Consider the following 15,813-nt stretch of genomic DNA (forward strand, 5'->3'; position numbering starts at 1 on the left):
TGAGCATTATTTGGACGGGTTGGGAAGGCAGCGGGCTCTTTTCGGAAGATTCGGACGTCGGTGGAGTCGCTGGGACGCAAGCTTTCTTCGAAATTGCCGGGGGAAAGCGTGACTATGTTACTAGCTCTTCCCGCGTTGCCCATTAAGATAACCCTTCGGTTTCGCCGCTGAAGGAAGTCGGTTTTCCTTGGCAAGCGCCACGACCACAAGGCGTGCTTCCTCCCCGCTGACCTCTGCTCTGAGGGGAGCCCGACCAGGTGCAAATCGGCAAATGGCTTTGATAACTCACTGCCAGTCCTTTTTTGCCTTTAGCCGCAGATTCTGCTCGCTACAGCAACGAGCTATATAAATGTAAGCTACGCGATTCATTCGCCGTGCGGGTATGAGCGTTTAATATGCATTGCCTACTCAGAAAATAATCCTGCTCCTTGCTTTTATGGAAGATCTCTTCCTCTGCCATTAGAGCTGCAATCACAGGCATACTTACTCAGGATTCAAGTGTTGAACTAATTCCTTCCTTAATGATAAGGCTCAGGGGTGACTTTGGGTCATCCAAATTCTCTCAGTCCAATTTATCTTGCAGAAGAGTTGCTATGAAGTGACTGAATCTGAGTCCACACAACACATTATGGTCAATAGATGAGACTTTTTACTAACAATTCAGCCAAGATACTTTGGGGTTAAAATGGTCTCTTTTCTGACCCTAAAAAACTGGTTTATGAGATGGCCTAACACACTTGAGTCTAGAAATGACCTGGTTAAGTTTGTTTTGTGAACAGTTCACCAGAAAGCTTTGTGCAAAATCATTTTTCTCCTCAACGAAAGATTTTGTTCAGTAAAAATACATGATTTTCCCATTTGAATAGGGGGAATTAAACTAAATTGACATGACCTTAGGTTAAATAAAGTATACAAAGAAATATTCCAATTGTAATTCTTTAAAAAGTTAAACAATTACAATTATAAATAACAAAATTGTAAAAAAAAACATTATTTAGAAAGTTTAAAAAAAACAGTTATGGCAGGAATACCAAACTCTTTAGGGCATATTTGAACTTTAAAAGCATCAAAGTTGTAATCACAAAATGAATGTTAGAAAATTTCTAATGGATACAGCCAGTATAAAAATACTTTCACATTAAGAGAAATGGGTAACACTAAAGGAGAATAATTTGTTCAATATCTTATATGGGAGAAACAAGTCTGAGTTCCCAAGCACAAAATCACTATTTTTAATTCATAATTCTCCTCCGCTTAGGTTTAGCATTTCACACATGACACATATTGTCAATTTGGAATATAAATCAATTTCAGCCTTCACTTAGAAATACTTCAGGTGGAAAGTTGGCTAAAGCTGATATTTGATCAATTTATATTGACGGGTTTCATTATTAAGCACCACTGTGCATTTGCCATATTTGCTATATTATTTTAATTGTAAAGCTAACCTCATAAACCTTCACTTGTAAACATATCTTTATAATTGCAGAATCCAAATGAGAAACTTCTATTTCAATTGCAAAATTTTACTACAAAATTTGTTAAAGAAAACTAATAAGTACTCTTAATTTATCTAATAACCAAAAGATTGCTTTTTTCACTTAAAAAAGCAAATCATTTTTCAGTGGCTGAAATCAATTTCTGGAATACTCAACTCACAGAACTCCGTCCATATTATCAAGCTGAAAACATGCTTATTTCCTGAGAATGTACAGGAAACAGGTGGTCTTATACAAGACCAGAGGAAAATGTGGAGATGTTACTTCTGACACTGTGTATAGCTACTTCCAACAGTTAGTGCCAAGAATTCCGCATTAGTTTCTATCCTGTAATTGCTTGCACAGTACAAAGTACACATACAGAAAATGCTCAAAGAACTTCATATACTATATTTGCAATGAATTGCCATCCACAGATTTTGTTTGTCCGAGTTGTGAAAAAAAAACATTTCAAGCATTGCCTATTATCAGTGATTTGCAATTGTGGTTTTTTTTTTGTACAACCCTAACTAGAGTGTTGAAGCCGCACAAAAAAGCAGCTCAATAATGTTCATATAACAGAGAAGCAATAAACCATGGCTGACTCAGTACAATTGCAAATAAATGCTTATCTCAAGAGCAGCATCTTCCTAGGGAGTTATTAGATCCTCGCTTAGTAACTTAGCAGTATAAAACATAGGGAATTCTGGACCAGAAAACAAGAGACCTCAAAATAAAGTAGTGGCTGCCTTCCCCATGATTTACAATTCCTAGAATCTCTAGCTAGTATTCTGACTGAAAATTCTGTGGATTTTATTCCCAAAACATCTGGACAACAATAAACTGAATTATGAGAAAACATCATGCAAACATTAGCCATAGCCACATTAGGTATAAGAAATTGGATAGATTACAGGTAGTTCTCAATTTGCAACCATTCATTTAGTGACTATTTGAATTTACAACAGCACTGAAAAAAATGACTTGTTTTTCACATGACTACGTGACCATCTAGTCACTTGATCAAAATGTGGATGCTTGGCAACTGGCTCTTATTTATTCCAGCTGCATATGATCATCATTTGTGTCCTTCTGACCAGCAAAGTTAATGAGGAATCCAGATTCACTTAACCGTGCTACTAATTTAACGACTGCAGTGATTTACTTAACAAATGTTGCAAGAGTTTGCAAAATGGGGCAAACTCAACAAATGTCTCGCTTAGCAACATAAATTTTGGACTCAATTATGGTCATAAATTGAGGACTACCTGTACTTATGTGACATAATGCTTTTAAGGTTGGCTTCCACTAGGATGTTATATCAAGGGAGAACTGGATTCTTTCATCTTTGAATTAATTTCTGATTTTAAGTTATAAACGTATCTGAATTGAAGTAGGTTAACAAATAAACCAAAACTCCATGCATATGACTGTGCCTTGAAAGTAGTTTTCTTAGTCTTAGGTTTGCCAAAATACATTGGTTTCTTTCAGACATAACTCGTATAGGTTAAACATATTGTCTCTAACATATTGTCACAGAAATAAGTATAGAAATTGGCTTTAGAGTCGTATTTGAGATATAAATTGCAAGCAGAATGAACAGAATAGTCTGTGTAAGTATGAAATGTAGTAAAAATTGTGCTACTCTGATATGGAGCAAAGCTGACATCTAATGGCCACATGTGGTTGAATATTAATATCTCCCCATTATTCACAAAATCCAAATATTGATGCTTTGGAAGGATTTCCTTTAGAAAGTGCACAAACATGGAATTTAGGCTGTATTTAAAGCAATACAGAGAAGAAAAACATTACTGACTTCTACAATTACAGATAATGTATTCAACAGATTTCAGGAAAAGACTAGTGCATTAGCAACAAGTCAAATTGAAATAATGCTATGCTTTTGGTAATTTAAAATGTGTGCTTGCGTGCAATTACAAACATAATGCATATACATAGTTACATATACAGTCAATAGAACATATAACAATATGCAGTACTTGGCCTCAGATGGAAAGTGCTTGAATTCGCTCTAGATTGTTTTATGATTCACTGTCTGTAAAAATGTTAGCCAGTTAATCCAAACAGCCAATTGTGGCCATACCTACAAAAATGGCATAATTTCCTAGGCTTGCTGTTTGCAGTCCCGATTTATAATTTATTTCAATTGTTGATCTATTAAAAACAAGAAGCCTGAAATGCAAAGTGGTTTTATTATAAGCACAGAGAGCAAACTGCTTCTGAGATGGAGCATGATTCAGGGCAGATATCAATGCCCTTTGTTGGCTAGGGTCAGGTATACATCATTTCCGCCATGTGAGACATTTCCTTAGGGATATGCAGGAAGTATTCCATATAACCTGAAAGGTCTTCAATAGTCACATCATCTACATGTGCTCTGGCTTGCTCAGAGCAAGATTTGAGAGAACTGGAGGAAATTCTTGATGTGAGCTGTGGATTGTTCTGCACATGTGCTGATCTTTCAGATACACACTGGAGGGAGTTCTGTATGTCAGAAAACTTGTACACATTCAGGTTTTGCCATTGCTTACACTGGCATTCATTCTTTACACATGCACAAAAATTCCCTTTATTTTGTTCAGACACAGACTGGAAATCGGAAAGATCTGAGACCTTTAGAATTTCTGTGGGAAGAACACTACCAATATTTTCAGAAATATTCTTTGGTATTCCAATCATGGATGCCTCAGAATCTTTGACAACTGATTCTTTCTTGCCAAATTCTAGAGGATGACTACCCAGTTCATTTTCAGAAAATTTCTTTGGCACATCCAAATCTTTGTTGCTTTGAAAAGCATCTGTTAGGTTCTTCTGCATGGATTGGCTACAGGAAGGCATTTGTTTAGTGCAGTGGATGAATTTAGGAGGATGGAGTACTGGAGACTTTGATTGCCGGCAACGTTGGGTTCGAATTGGTCCTCTCAGGGGTTTTCTCAAACACCTGCAGGATGAAAATAGAAAGACATAAGTAATTCACTCTGCAAAAAGGATAGCTATTTACAAGTGCGCAAAATGTCATCAAAGTTCCAACCCTGAAATTCCTTCTAAAAAAGTCCTTCAGAAAGGACTTTTATTTCAAATTCCAGAAGTGGCCCAATTTATAAAAGAATCTCAGATTACTTCAGGGCATTCTATGACTCACTCTGCAATCCACAGGAAAAAAATATTTTTATAAAAATGTGTTGTATTCTCAGATATTGGACTAATATTTTTCTTGCAACTGATAAGAATAAAATATTGAACAATTACTAAGATCACAGATGATTAGCTGTTTTATATAACAAAAACAGTATGAAAACTGAAAATAATTCATTTTAGTAATCATACTGCAATGCTTCCATACTGTCCAATCAAAAACATACCATCAGTGTGAAAATGTATAATACAAAACATTATCTTTATAGTGTTTAAAATATTTTTCACAGTCTAAAATATATGCTTAATTTTAAATAGTGTTTTTAGCACAAAAATGTAAGTAGAATTTTTAAGAAAGCTAGGAATGTTTACCTTTTGAGGGAAGCAGTATCTAATTACTATAAATATACCAGATTGGCATCTCTTCAATGACTTTGATATTTATATAGTCTGGAGCTATATTGTTGATTTCTAAAAATGTCTTCACAAAAGTAAGGGATTCAGATCATATAGCCTTTATAAATGCTGATCACCACAACATTTTACTAGTTTGGAAACACCGCTCTGGGCTCTTTTAGGAGCAAAACAGAAGCTGGGCTGGCATTATCCCAATGCCATATACCATTTAATCTTAATATCTCAGAAAGTTTTTCTACCATAGAAAAACTAGAAAATTGATTTATGGACAACTCATGGTCAACATACGGATGAAAAAACTGTCCAAACTATGAAACTGCAATATTTCCTAGATGTCAACTAAATGATCCTCTGGCTATAGTGTAGAATATCCTCCATCGCCTCGTTTTATTTGAACAGCTGTTGCTTTTTCTAAATTAAATTGTGATTGAATTGATTGTTTAATTTTCATTGCTGTTGTTTTTATGGTAAAGCTGCTGTGGTTTATTTTCAACAGGATATGCACACTACTTTCATAATGTGCTATCAAACCAGTGTTGATCCGTAGCAACCACATTTTCTCCATGAACACCAGGCTCAAGATATTATTGCACTAAGTTGATTTTAATACAAATCAAATCTGGCTATCTTAGAGTATGTCCAACTTTTAAAATTATATATTTGAATTACAACAAGCTTAGTTGTATATTAATATCTGACCCCAACCTTCCATTTCTAGGATTTGAATTCATGACATGGTCCTATAGCTTCCTTCCCTAGGCAGCTGAAGTGCCGTGTTTCTCATAAAATAAGGCCGGGCCTTTTTTTTTTTTTGGAGCCCCGAAAAAACAGCTAGGACGTCTTTTGGGGGGTGACTTAATTTCTTCCCCCACACGGACCTCCACCTAGAGTGCCCCATGTGCACTCACCTTTCCATGAGGCCGCCACTGGAAGCTCACCAAAGGTAGAGTCACCAGCCGCTTCTATCGGCCGGTAGAAGCGGCCTCGGGGCGAGCACCCACGCGCACTCACCTCATCACGAACCTGTTTCTATCAGCCGATGGAAGCTCCCCAAAGGCAGAGTCACCAGCCGCTTTGGGGTGAGGTATGGCTGCCTGCAGGGCGCTCCTGAGAGGAGCAGCCCACACGCACTCTCCTCGAGGCCGTTTCTATCGGCCAATGGAAGCTCCCAAAAGGCAGAGTCACCAGCCGCTTCCAACGGCCAATAGAAATGGCTTTGTGGCGAGGGGAGTGTGCGTGGGAGAGCGTCTGCAAACTTTTCTTAGGGAAGCAAGCTGAGTTTCTCTCTCTCTCTCTCTCTCTCTCTCTCTCACACACACACACACACACACACAAACACCACCCCTGCTAGCCCTTGTCCCTGCACCGGGTCAGCCAAGCCCTTCTGGTGAGGGAAGGTCTCAACATCTGTGGGGTTCCCACCGCCACCCTCCCCAAGCCAGACCTTTTCCGAGCAGCCTGTCAAAGTCCCAGGGCAGCCGACCTCCCTTTACCTGCTGCCGCTACTGGTTTGGGGAGTGGGGGGGGTCTCTGGGGAGGGAAGAGGAGGCAGCAGAGCTTGGCTACCCTTAAAAGGGAGATCGGGTGGGGTCCCAAAAGGAGATGCGGGAGCGGTCCTCGTGGGAATGCAGCGGGGAAGCAGGGTGAGTGTGAAAGGGTCGCCATCATGGCACAGGAGGACAGGAGGGAGCTGGAGTGAAGAAGGGCCGAGGAGAAGCTAAACCATCCTTTCTATTGCTCTGATAAGGGCCGAATATTTGCAGGGGCTGGTTGGAAAGGCCTAATTTTAGTATGAACCTTGAGTCGTGGGGGGGGAGAGTTGAACGGCGAAGGCACTCTGCACATGATCCGAGGCAATCTTGCCACAGCTTACGAGTGGCACTGCTAACAGTTGGGGGGAGTCTGAGAACTTCAGTGACGCCTCCTTTTCTCTCTCTCTCTCTCTCTCTCTCTCTCTCTCTCTCTCTCTCTCTCTCTGAGCGTCTGAAAGAGCGCCCGTCATTAACCAACACCAGCCTCAGAATCCCTTATTTTGGCATAATTCGGGATGAGACAGAAGCTATAAAACCAGGGACTTGGCGACAAGGTACAGGTTCCTTTTTTTTTATTGAGTTCAATCATGAGACATTTCTGGATTTCATCGGACCTCCGAGGCGTTCAGAAGAACTTTTGAAAAATTTGTGGGTCTAACTTTGAGAAGAAACGAGTTTGGTCCTCTCAAATGGCGGAGGTCAGGGATGGTCTTTGGAGACCTCCCCTCTCCTTTAGCTGAGGGAGACCTGGGTGATTTTAGGCCAAAAGCTGCCCCGGAGAGATTGATCAGATGATGGGCAGCAAAGCAAAACAAGAACACATTTGGGCTAAGGTCTTTTCTCCCATTCCCTCCGTTGCAATCTCACAATTTTTATTCAGACACAGATACGCGTGTGCTTTCTCTCCTGCCCTTTGAATCTGGTAGATTCAAAGACAACTAATGCACTCTTTCCTCACCATGAGGCCATTTCTATCGGCTGATGGAAGCTCCCCAAAGGCCGATAGAAGCGGCTGGTGACTCTGCCTTTGAGGAGCTTCCATCGGCCGATAGAAATGGCCTTGTGGCGAGGGGAGTGCACACAAGCGCTCGCCCCGAGGCCACTTCTACCGGCCAATAGAAGCAGCTGGTGACTCTGCCTTCGGGGAGCTTCTATCGGCCGATGTTCTATCGGTAGTAGATCAGGGTATTCTAGCCTAGGCTACCTGCATGGCGCTCCTAAAGGCAAGTTTTCTCCCCCCCTTGCCTTCCCCACCATTTCTCTTCACCTTGTGTAATTGTAACGAACGATGTGAGAAATGGTGGAGAAATGCATGATTTAAATAGGCCTAAATTTTGGGGGTGGGGCTTAATTTCACCTTATGCCTAGAAATCATGCTGGGCCTTCCTACTGGTGGAGGCTGTATTGTTGGAGAAAGATGGTAGTAGTTTGACGTAAGAAAATATGCTTCAGTTTTGTAAGAGAAAGATTCTGTTTATAGCAATTTCTCTTCTTTTTGTCTCATCTGGAAAGCAAAGAACCTGTTATGCCATGCACTGCAACTGAATATAACTCAATTGCAACATTCATAAAAAAAAAACAGTAATGCATCTTTTACTGCTTTCATTTATCCTTTTTTTTTCAAATTGATTATTCTAAGATGTTATGTGGGCCAGGATATTTAACAAAACACTTCAGCATTTATTCATCCCAAGTATTAGTCAAAATCAATTCCACTTACCAGTGCCAGCATTCTTTAGATCCAAATGTCATCTTTACTTTGGATTCATCTGTACTTTCTACAAATGTTTGTGGAGATGGCCCCTCACTCACAGGGAGAGAAGCAGTGGATCTGAAGCATGAGAAAAACATGTCAAAATAAGTTTATAATCTAACCTCAATCGATATGCTTTGGATAATTCACAATATAATTGCCATTGCAAATATATACAACATTTACAACCAGCTTTCTCAGTACTGTTCTTTGTACCAACAGCATTCTGAGTTATTCTGAATTTTATTGGAAAAACGATATTGGAGGGTAGCTGCCTATTTTACACAGAAAAGTTGCATTTATTTTAGAAAATGTATATGCTGCCTTTTATGAACTTTGGACAGCTAACAATAATAGCAATAGCACTTAGACTTATATATACTGCTTCACAGTGCTTTACAGCCCTCTCTAAGAGGTTTACAGAGTCAGCATATTGCCCCCAACAATTTGGGTCCTCATATTACCAACCTTGGAAGGATGGATTGCTGAGTCAACCTTGAACCGGTGGGAATCCAACCCCTGGCATTCAGCAGAATTAGCCTGCAATACTGCATTCTAACCACTGCGCCACCACAGCTCAGTCAACTTGTACTAATAATAAATTAGTAAACATAATAAAACCTTTATAAGTCATGCAAAAATCTCCAACAGAAGTAAAATAATTCTAATACAATAATCAAACCACACATATTTTGGCTTATCTAACATCCTGGCCCAGGAGCTGGGGAAAGGCCAGATCTTCAGACTTCCAGAAAATCAAGTGGGACCCTTCATATTTCGGGGATGGGGGGAGGCCACCTACCCTGTCAGATCTGATGGGATAAACAGTCCTACCAGTAACTGGCCCTAGATCTCAAAAGGCTTTAAAGACAGCACCTTGAATTACATCTGAAAACATACTGGGAGATACTGCATTTAAAAGTGATATCACTGAGTATTTCCATTTAAGCTTCCCAATTGGCAATCTACTTGTGAAAAGAAAAAGGTAATGGATGAAGAAACAGATGTTTGAGATCACTAAACTTGGTGGCTTGTTTGGCATTTTATAGAAAGGATTGTGGGAAAAAACAATAGCTGTTTTAGGGAGAGGGCCAGAGAAGCCAGGCACAAAACACTGTAATGACACCACTGTTCGTTTTATTTAGGAGTTTGATGGCGCAGTGGTTAGAATGCAGTACTGCAGGCTACCTCTGCTGAGTGACGGCTGTCTGCAGTTCAGCAGTTTGATTCTCACCAGGCTCAAGGTTGACTCACCTTCCATCCTTCTGAGATTGGTAAAATGAGGACCGTTGAGGGCAATATGCTGCCTCTGTAAACTGCTTAGAGAGGGCTGTAAAGCAGTATTTAAGTCTAAATGCTATTGTTATTTTTATTTATGTATTCATTTTATTCAGAGGATGCCACTTGATCCAACAGACTCTACCTCACCGCATAAAAATGTTGTTGTTTATAAATATACCATAAAAAAGCATATGACAAATATACCACAAATGACAGATTTAGACAACAGCAGCAAGCATATTGTATAATATAACGGTATTATATTCAGTTCCAACTACCTTAGCCCAAAGCCTGGGGGAACAGCCAGGACTTAAGGCTTCTGGAATGCCATCAGGGGCTTCGCCACCCAGGGGAGATTCAAGAGAACAGGCATAGAAAAGGCATGTTTCAAATCTCCCAATAGATAGCACTGGTTAATTGAAGGAATCTATAGCATGCCATCTCTGTCGGAGTGAACTGGCTGGACCAACAGCACAGGAAATAGGCAGTTTCTCAAATACAAGGAATAGAAAACAGCCTCATTTTGATAAACAGTGAGTTGGAGGGTGGGTGGATATTCCTATGAAAAAGCCACTACATAAAGTATTTTATACCTTTAAGGAAAGCATAGATCAGAATAATTTACTAAGTGCTCTAAACCCACAAAAAGGATATTATACTTGAAAGCATAACAGAAATGGTACAGTTGTGAGTAGTAGATATAGAAAATAATCTGATCATATATATTTTACTTCTCAAGATCAAGGTAACAGGTGACAAATCCGATCCTTCTTTTATATTTTATACTGCAAAGATACACTCGAGTTCTTACTAATTAATTATACTGTTACTTACCGTTCTGAATCAACTCTTAGTTTTTTGAAAGCTGCCCCGAGATTTTCCTCATTTTCCAACATTGTTAAGAGAACAATCCACTGCACTCTCTCCCCTTTGCAGATAAATAGAAAAATGAACTGGGATGAAATTCCAGGCATCAATAATGAAGGAAATATCATGCTAAATTTGACTAACTGTAGATTAGTAGCTCAATAATTTTTACAGGTAGTCCTTGACAATTGGGACCAGAATCTTGGTTGTAGAGCTGTCATTAAGCAAAAGTCACATTTCACTGAATGACTACAATCCCAGCTGCAATCGTTAAATGATGGTGAGGATTGTTATATGAATGGAGTCCCTGTTAAAGAGCATAGGAATGCCTCAGAGGATTGGGGGATGCCTTGGGAGCCCAGCACAGGTAGCACACAAATTTTGGGGGTGCTGCAGTGAAGTTTCAGTCCCGTCCCCCCCCCACACACACACACGAGAGAGAGAGAGAAATTTTGAACAGAATGTTGTAGTGTTAAACTATTTTAGGTTTCTCCAAGCTGGCACTTTCCAGATGTGCTAGGACTAAGTTCCAATTCCTACTAAAGGTTAGGAAAAGAGGAATGAGGTTTCTAAGGCTTTGCATTTAAATCTTACCAAGTCTTCTGTGAGACGGAGGTTTCTAAATTTGTTACATACATATAGAATATACATATATACATAAACACACACATAAAGCATACCACATGAATGCTTCCTACCTGAGAGTTAATCATATTTATATCCAAACCAGTATCTGGAGTATGTATGTACCTGTATAGGGCATATATCTCCTAGTTGATGAAATGTGACTATCATTAAGTGTTGTACTTTATGATTCTTGACTCTTGACGAATGTATCTTTTCTTTTATGTATACTGAGAGTATTTGCACCAAGAAAATACCTTGTGTGTCCAACCATCCTTGGCCAATAAAGAATTCTATTCTATTGATGAAATGTGGATGAGTATATTATCTTGTAAGGTAGTCTTTAAAGATCCTTGTTTGCATAGAATGGCATAAGTATGCATGGGGTACAACTGGCCTTTGGTTACCCTTGTAGTTTATTGGCCAAAGTATTCAAAAACTGACTGATACAGTGCCGTTCTGTTAGCAAAGAAGACTGCATGAGACAGATAATCTGTTCTCCATCTTTTTTTTTTACTAAAAGACATTATGCAAAAGCCTCAGCTGATCAAATATATGTGGCATAAATCAATATCTAAGGACCAATTAGATAATGTCCACTATTTAATATAGAATACAGGTAATCCTCAGCTTATATCTATTAATTCAGCAAGCGTTCAAATTTATGGTAGTGCTGAAAAGATAGATGTAGGATAAAATTCCAAATGTCGCAGCACCCTCTCAGTGACCATAAGTCCTGGCACTCAGATGCCTAGCTGTGATTCTGATGTTGCAGGGAGCTATGGTCACGTGATTATCATTGGCACCTTCCCTGCCAGCTTCCCATAGGAAACATCAAGGGGGAAGCCAGCAGGGAAGGTTGCAAGTCACTCTGGTAAGTTGCTCCCATGTTTCTCCTCCCTTCAGCACCCCTCTGCCCATGCTCAACCTCCACTGACCCTTCTAGATGTTTCCCCTGGCCTCCCTCAATTCACATGCGTCTTGTACTGGCCCTCCAAGGACTTCCCCCAGCCTCTCAGACTCCCCCACAGCTCCACCACATATCTAACCTCTTCCCACTTAACAACCAATGCTTCTTGTGGTTACTATGGCAACCAGATTTACCATCACTAAGAAATGCAGTTAAGTGATGTTGTGCTTTACAACCACATCACTTAGCAATGGCAATCCTAATCCCAGTGCCATAACCCAAGGACTACTTGCATATACAAAACCCTTGAAAAATTTTTAACTATTTAGGTTAACAAAATAAAATTTTTAAACAATAAAGGTTAAAGTATTAAGTGTTTATCGCTCTTAAACTGGTACAAAAGAAGAAACCTGCCAGAAAAATGCTCACTTGGACACAACTCCCTCCCTGCTCCACTCAGTTGATGTTCATTTGCTCAAATTGTTTAACTGACACGTTTCTTAGTTGCCTGTTCATGTCATTGTGACTCATCTGGGATGGATGTGTCATAATGTATTTGAAGTACATACTAACTCTTGAATCAAAGAACAAAGAAAACACGAAAGGAAGTGATACACCAAGAGTGCTTCCAGGGATGTTCATCTGCCAAATGGATGATTAACAGAAGCTACATTAAACAACCTGTTTTGTTTTGTTTTTAAAAAAAGGTTAACTGAATGTTGAACCCAGACTTCTGAAAACTAGGCAAGTTTTTTAAAGTTAATTTTTATATTGCATACATAAAAACCTGCTACATATACTTGTGCAAATCCCAGAAGACTTATATTATTTTAATACTGAACTGCTGAATATGGTAGTGCTTATGTAACCTGGCTATTAATCTCACTAGGTGAGTAGTTCAGTCTCTTGAATGTCTCTTGGTTCAATTCCCATTAATTGAGTAATGGGACAAAATTCAATTGCAGCATAAAGCTTGGTTAGACAACTTATTTGGTGGTGTAGGATGAAGAAATGTGTGCTGATCCGTAGATTTCCTCTATAATGTTGTGTTTATCCATTTTTTTTTTATTGTGACACTGAAAAGTAGACATTCTACAAATAGGTAAAGCTATATTGATGGTGATGTAGATGTTATTGAGGACTTGATGGAATCTGATGAAAAATTCTTATCCATGGTTTCAGATGGTAAATATGTCATCAATAAATCTCAAGTAATGGGGGAGAGAGGGGACTTTGGATGTAAGAATTGTTATTCTAGTTCAGCCATGAAGATACTGACATATTGTGGAGCATATGTATATCTATGGCTGTGCCACTGATTTAAAGATATATGTTTTTCCAAAGGTAAGATAACTGTCATATGACCTAGTGGCAAGACATCTGCACTGATCATTTCCTGAAAAAATCACAGATTCCTTGTTAAAATGAAAAGGTTAAAATTACAAAACACAATTTACCAATTGAACTACTTCCTATTAAAAGCCAATTTATTGTAATGATATTACTATTTATATAAATTTATTTCTATTTAATTTATACACGCACACATACTAGGAGGAACTAGGAGAGGATGTTGAAAGGAAAAGCCAAACTGGTCCCAGTAGTGATAGCAGTAGTCAACTTTACAAAATTGTCTCCTGAATCTTTATCAGCCTCAAAATCAATCCTTACCTGATGGATCTGAAGGCTAGAAACTGAAAGAATTAGAGACCTGGATATAGTTATTGAGCATACCACAGAATGCATGGCTAATTAACCAAGCCTGCACAAAAGAAAGACTTATTTTGTGAGCTCATGATCACTAAAACACACATACACACAAATATTTTGGGCATGTGGTATGGATATGATCCACTACAAAACAAATGGATAAGGCTGAAAAAAATAGAAAGGGTAGACTGGAGGCGGGGACATGTGAGATAGAAGAGATGATAGAATTGTTCTTGAAAGAACTTTAGAATGTTAGTGGAAACAGGTCAAATTGATTTGCATCTGTCCATGTAGTCATCAAGGGTCAAACTCTTCTCAGAAGAGCAAGATCTCAGAAGACTAAAGGAGCATAATTTATGTTCCTTTGGCATAAATCTATCAGTTTAGCATAGATCTATAAACTTGGTATTTTGGATAAGCTATTATAAAAGATAATCAATTGTGCAGTGTGTTTTGACTTATGTATGCTACCAGTACGTTTAAAAGCAGTTGACATCAATCTGCTACAATTCATAGCATATTAATCTTACTGATCTTTGAAAGTAACAATAAATTTAATTTCAGCTTCAATGGTTGAAGAATGCAGATACAATGTACTTGGACCTCAGAAAAGCCCTTCATATAGTGTGACATAACATTCTCCTTAATAAAGTGCTCAAAAATTGAGCTGATGAAACCTTGGTTTGATGGACTCAGAATTGCACCCAAAGAGTGATTGTTAATACTCCAATTCAGTATGGAAGACAGTATCATATCACAAGGACTACTGGAGGGAACTGTTATGTATCCTGAGCTGTTCACCATTTTTATAAATGAGTTGGATGGGGAAGGATGCTTATCATGACATTAAGCTGGGAGGGGCAACAATACTTCAAATAGAGAAAAAAAAATTAAAAAACCTAGACGGGCTTGAAACGCATTCACTCTAATTTAACAGAAGGACGTGTGTAAAGCTGCGCATTTGTGTTGGAATAATGTAAAGTCTAAGAACAGGATGACTTGACAAAAGTCTAAATCATTTCCTTATTCTTGCTATCAAATATGGGATATAATTTAAAATGTGTAGTTGGGACAAAAATGAAACTTACACATCATCAAGCAAAAGCATATCCTACTCTATTTTTAATTTCACCTTTTGTTGGAATATCTTGTAATTTTGGATGAGTTCCAGCTTGCATTCATCCCCGCCCCCCAGTGGCATTACTTAGCTGGTCTAAAAAATAAGTACAGCTGCTGCTAAGTTGGGAGACCACCAAAAATCCCAGAAGCAAGCAAGAGCAAAGACTCCAGCATTGGGGGCAAGGAAACTATATAGGTTCATGCCCTGTGTATAGGTAGGGCAATAGCATAATTCAGTGAGGTACAAATAACTGTAACAACAACAAAACAACAACTAAGCACTCTGGCATTTATGGACGAGTTTATTTATTCTAGCAAATCCTTCCTCTTTGTTTTACATCATAGGCCACTTGCACCAAATCAAGTCTATGGGGCCAAACTAAAACTCAAGTCGTGTTTTCCAACCATGGTAATTTTAAGAGGAGAGGTAGACCCAACATGCTGGCTGGGAAATTCTGGGAGTCGAGGTTCACACATCTGAATTGCCAAGGTTGGAAAAACATTGACCGAGATTATTAATCTATGCGTTAGGTCAAAAAGTGCCACAAATCTTTTGCTGCCACAGAAAAAAACCTGCCCCGCCAAGAAACGAAGTTGAGAAATGCTTCACCTGTGGGGTTTCTGCCTGCGACCCGAAGCCCTGAATCCGAAAGAAAAGCCAGGTGGCCGAAAAAAAACAAAAAGGGATGCTTCGTAAAGCAGCCGGGAATGGGGCGCCTAGCGCGGGGATTCAACACAAGTCCATCGCTTTGACGGGTAGAATCAGCTGCTCTGCTCCGGTGACAATGAGCGGACGAGGAATCAAGCCAGTTCAGCGCTCAGGCGGCTCTGCGCAAGGGAAGCGGCGGGCAGAGAAAGTCTCCCCTCAAACATATGAGCGGAACTAAACGAATGACCCGGATCTGGAAGCACTACACCGGAGGCAGAATCCCCATGGAGAAGGTTTGGTCCTTAGCGCGCATG

The 15,813-nt window shown here is 39.3% G+C and overlaps 1 protein-coding gene across 2 annotated transcripts; it reads right to left on the reverse strand.

The window, feature by feature from the left end:
* Positions 1–1,218: 1,218 nt before the first annotated feature.
* Positions 1,219–15,802, reverse strand: LOC113434391 (oxidative stress-responsive serine-rich protein 1-like). Of its 2 annotated transcripts, XM_087929045.1 has the most exons (5): positions 15,461–15,802; positions 10,455–10,548; positions 8,808–8,930; positions 8,307–8,417; positions 1,219–4,443 (listed from the first exon to the last, which is right to left on the reverse strand). In XM_087929045.1, the coding sequence occupies exons 3-5, from the start codon at positions 8,891–8,893 to the stop codon at positions 3,774–3,776; spliced, it is 867 nt and encodes a 288-aa protein (XP_087785171.1). In that variant the 5' UTR covers positions 8,894–8,930; positions 10,455–10,548; positions 15,461–15,802; the 3' UTR covers positions 1,219–3,773. The 2 variants fall into 2 exon arrangements, with proteins under 2 accessions (XP_087785171.1, XP_026553329.1); XM_026697544.2 differs by lacking the exon at positions 8,808–8,930.
* Between the last annotated feature and the right edge of the window lie 11 nt (positions 15,803–15,813).

The sequence above is a fragment of the Pseudonaja textilis genome, chromosome 3, assembly GCF_049901715.1.
Source record: "Pseudonaja textilis isolate UNSWEBS1 chromosome 3, rPseTex1.2, whole genome shotgun sequence".
In the NCBI taxonomy this organism is placed as follows: Eukaryota; Metazoa; Chordata; class Lepidosauria; order Squamata; family Elapidae; genus Pseudonaja; species Pseudonaja textilis.

Excerpts from the sequence above, each read along its gene's own strand:
- LOC113434391 (XM_087929045.1), bottom strand. The coding sequence starts at position 8,893 with ATGCAGTATTGCAGGCTAATTCTGCTGAATGCCAGGGGTTGGATTCCC. Across the intron at positions 8,418-8,807 it reads CAGCAATCCATCCTTCCAAG|ATCCACTGCTTCTCTCCCTG; the intron begins GTTGGTAATATG and ends CTCATGCTTCAG. Across the intron at positions 4,444-8,306 it reads TCTAAAGAATGCTGGCACTG|GTGTTTGAGAAAACCCCTGA; the intron begins GTAAGTGGAATT and ends TTCATCCTGCAG.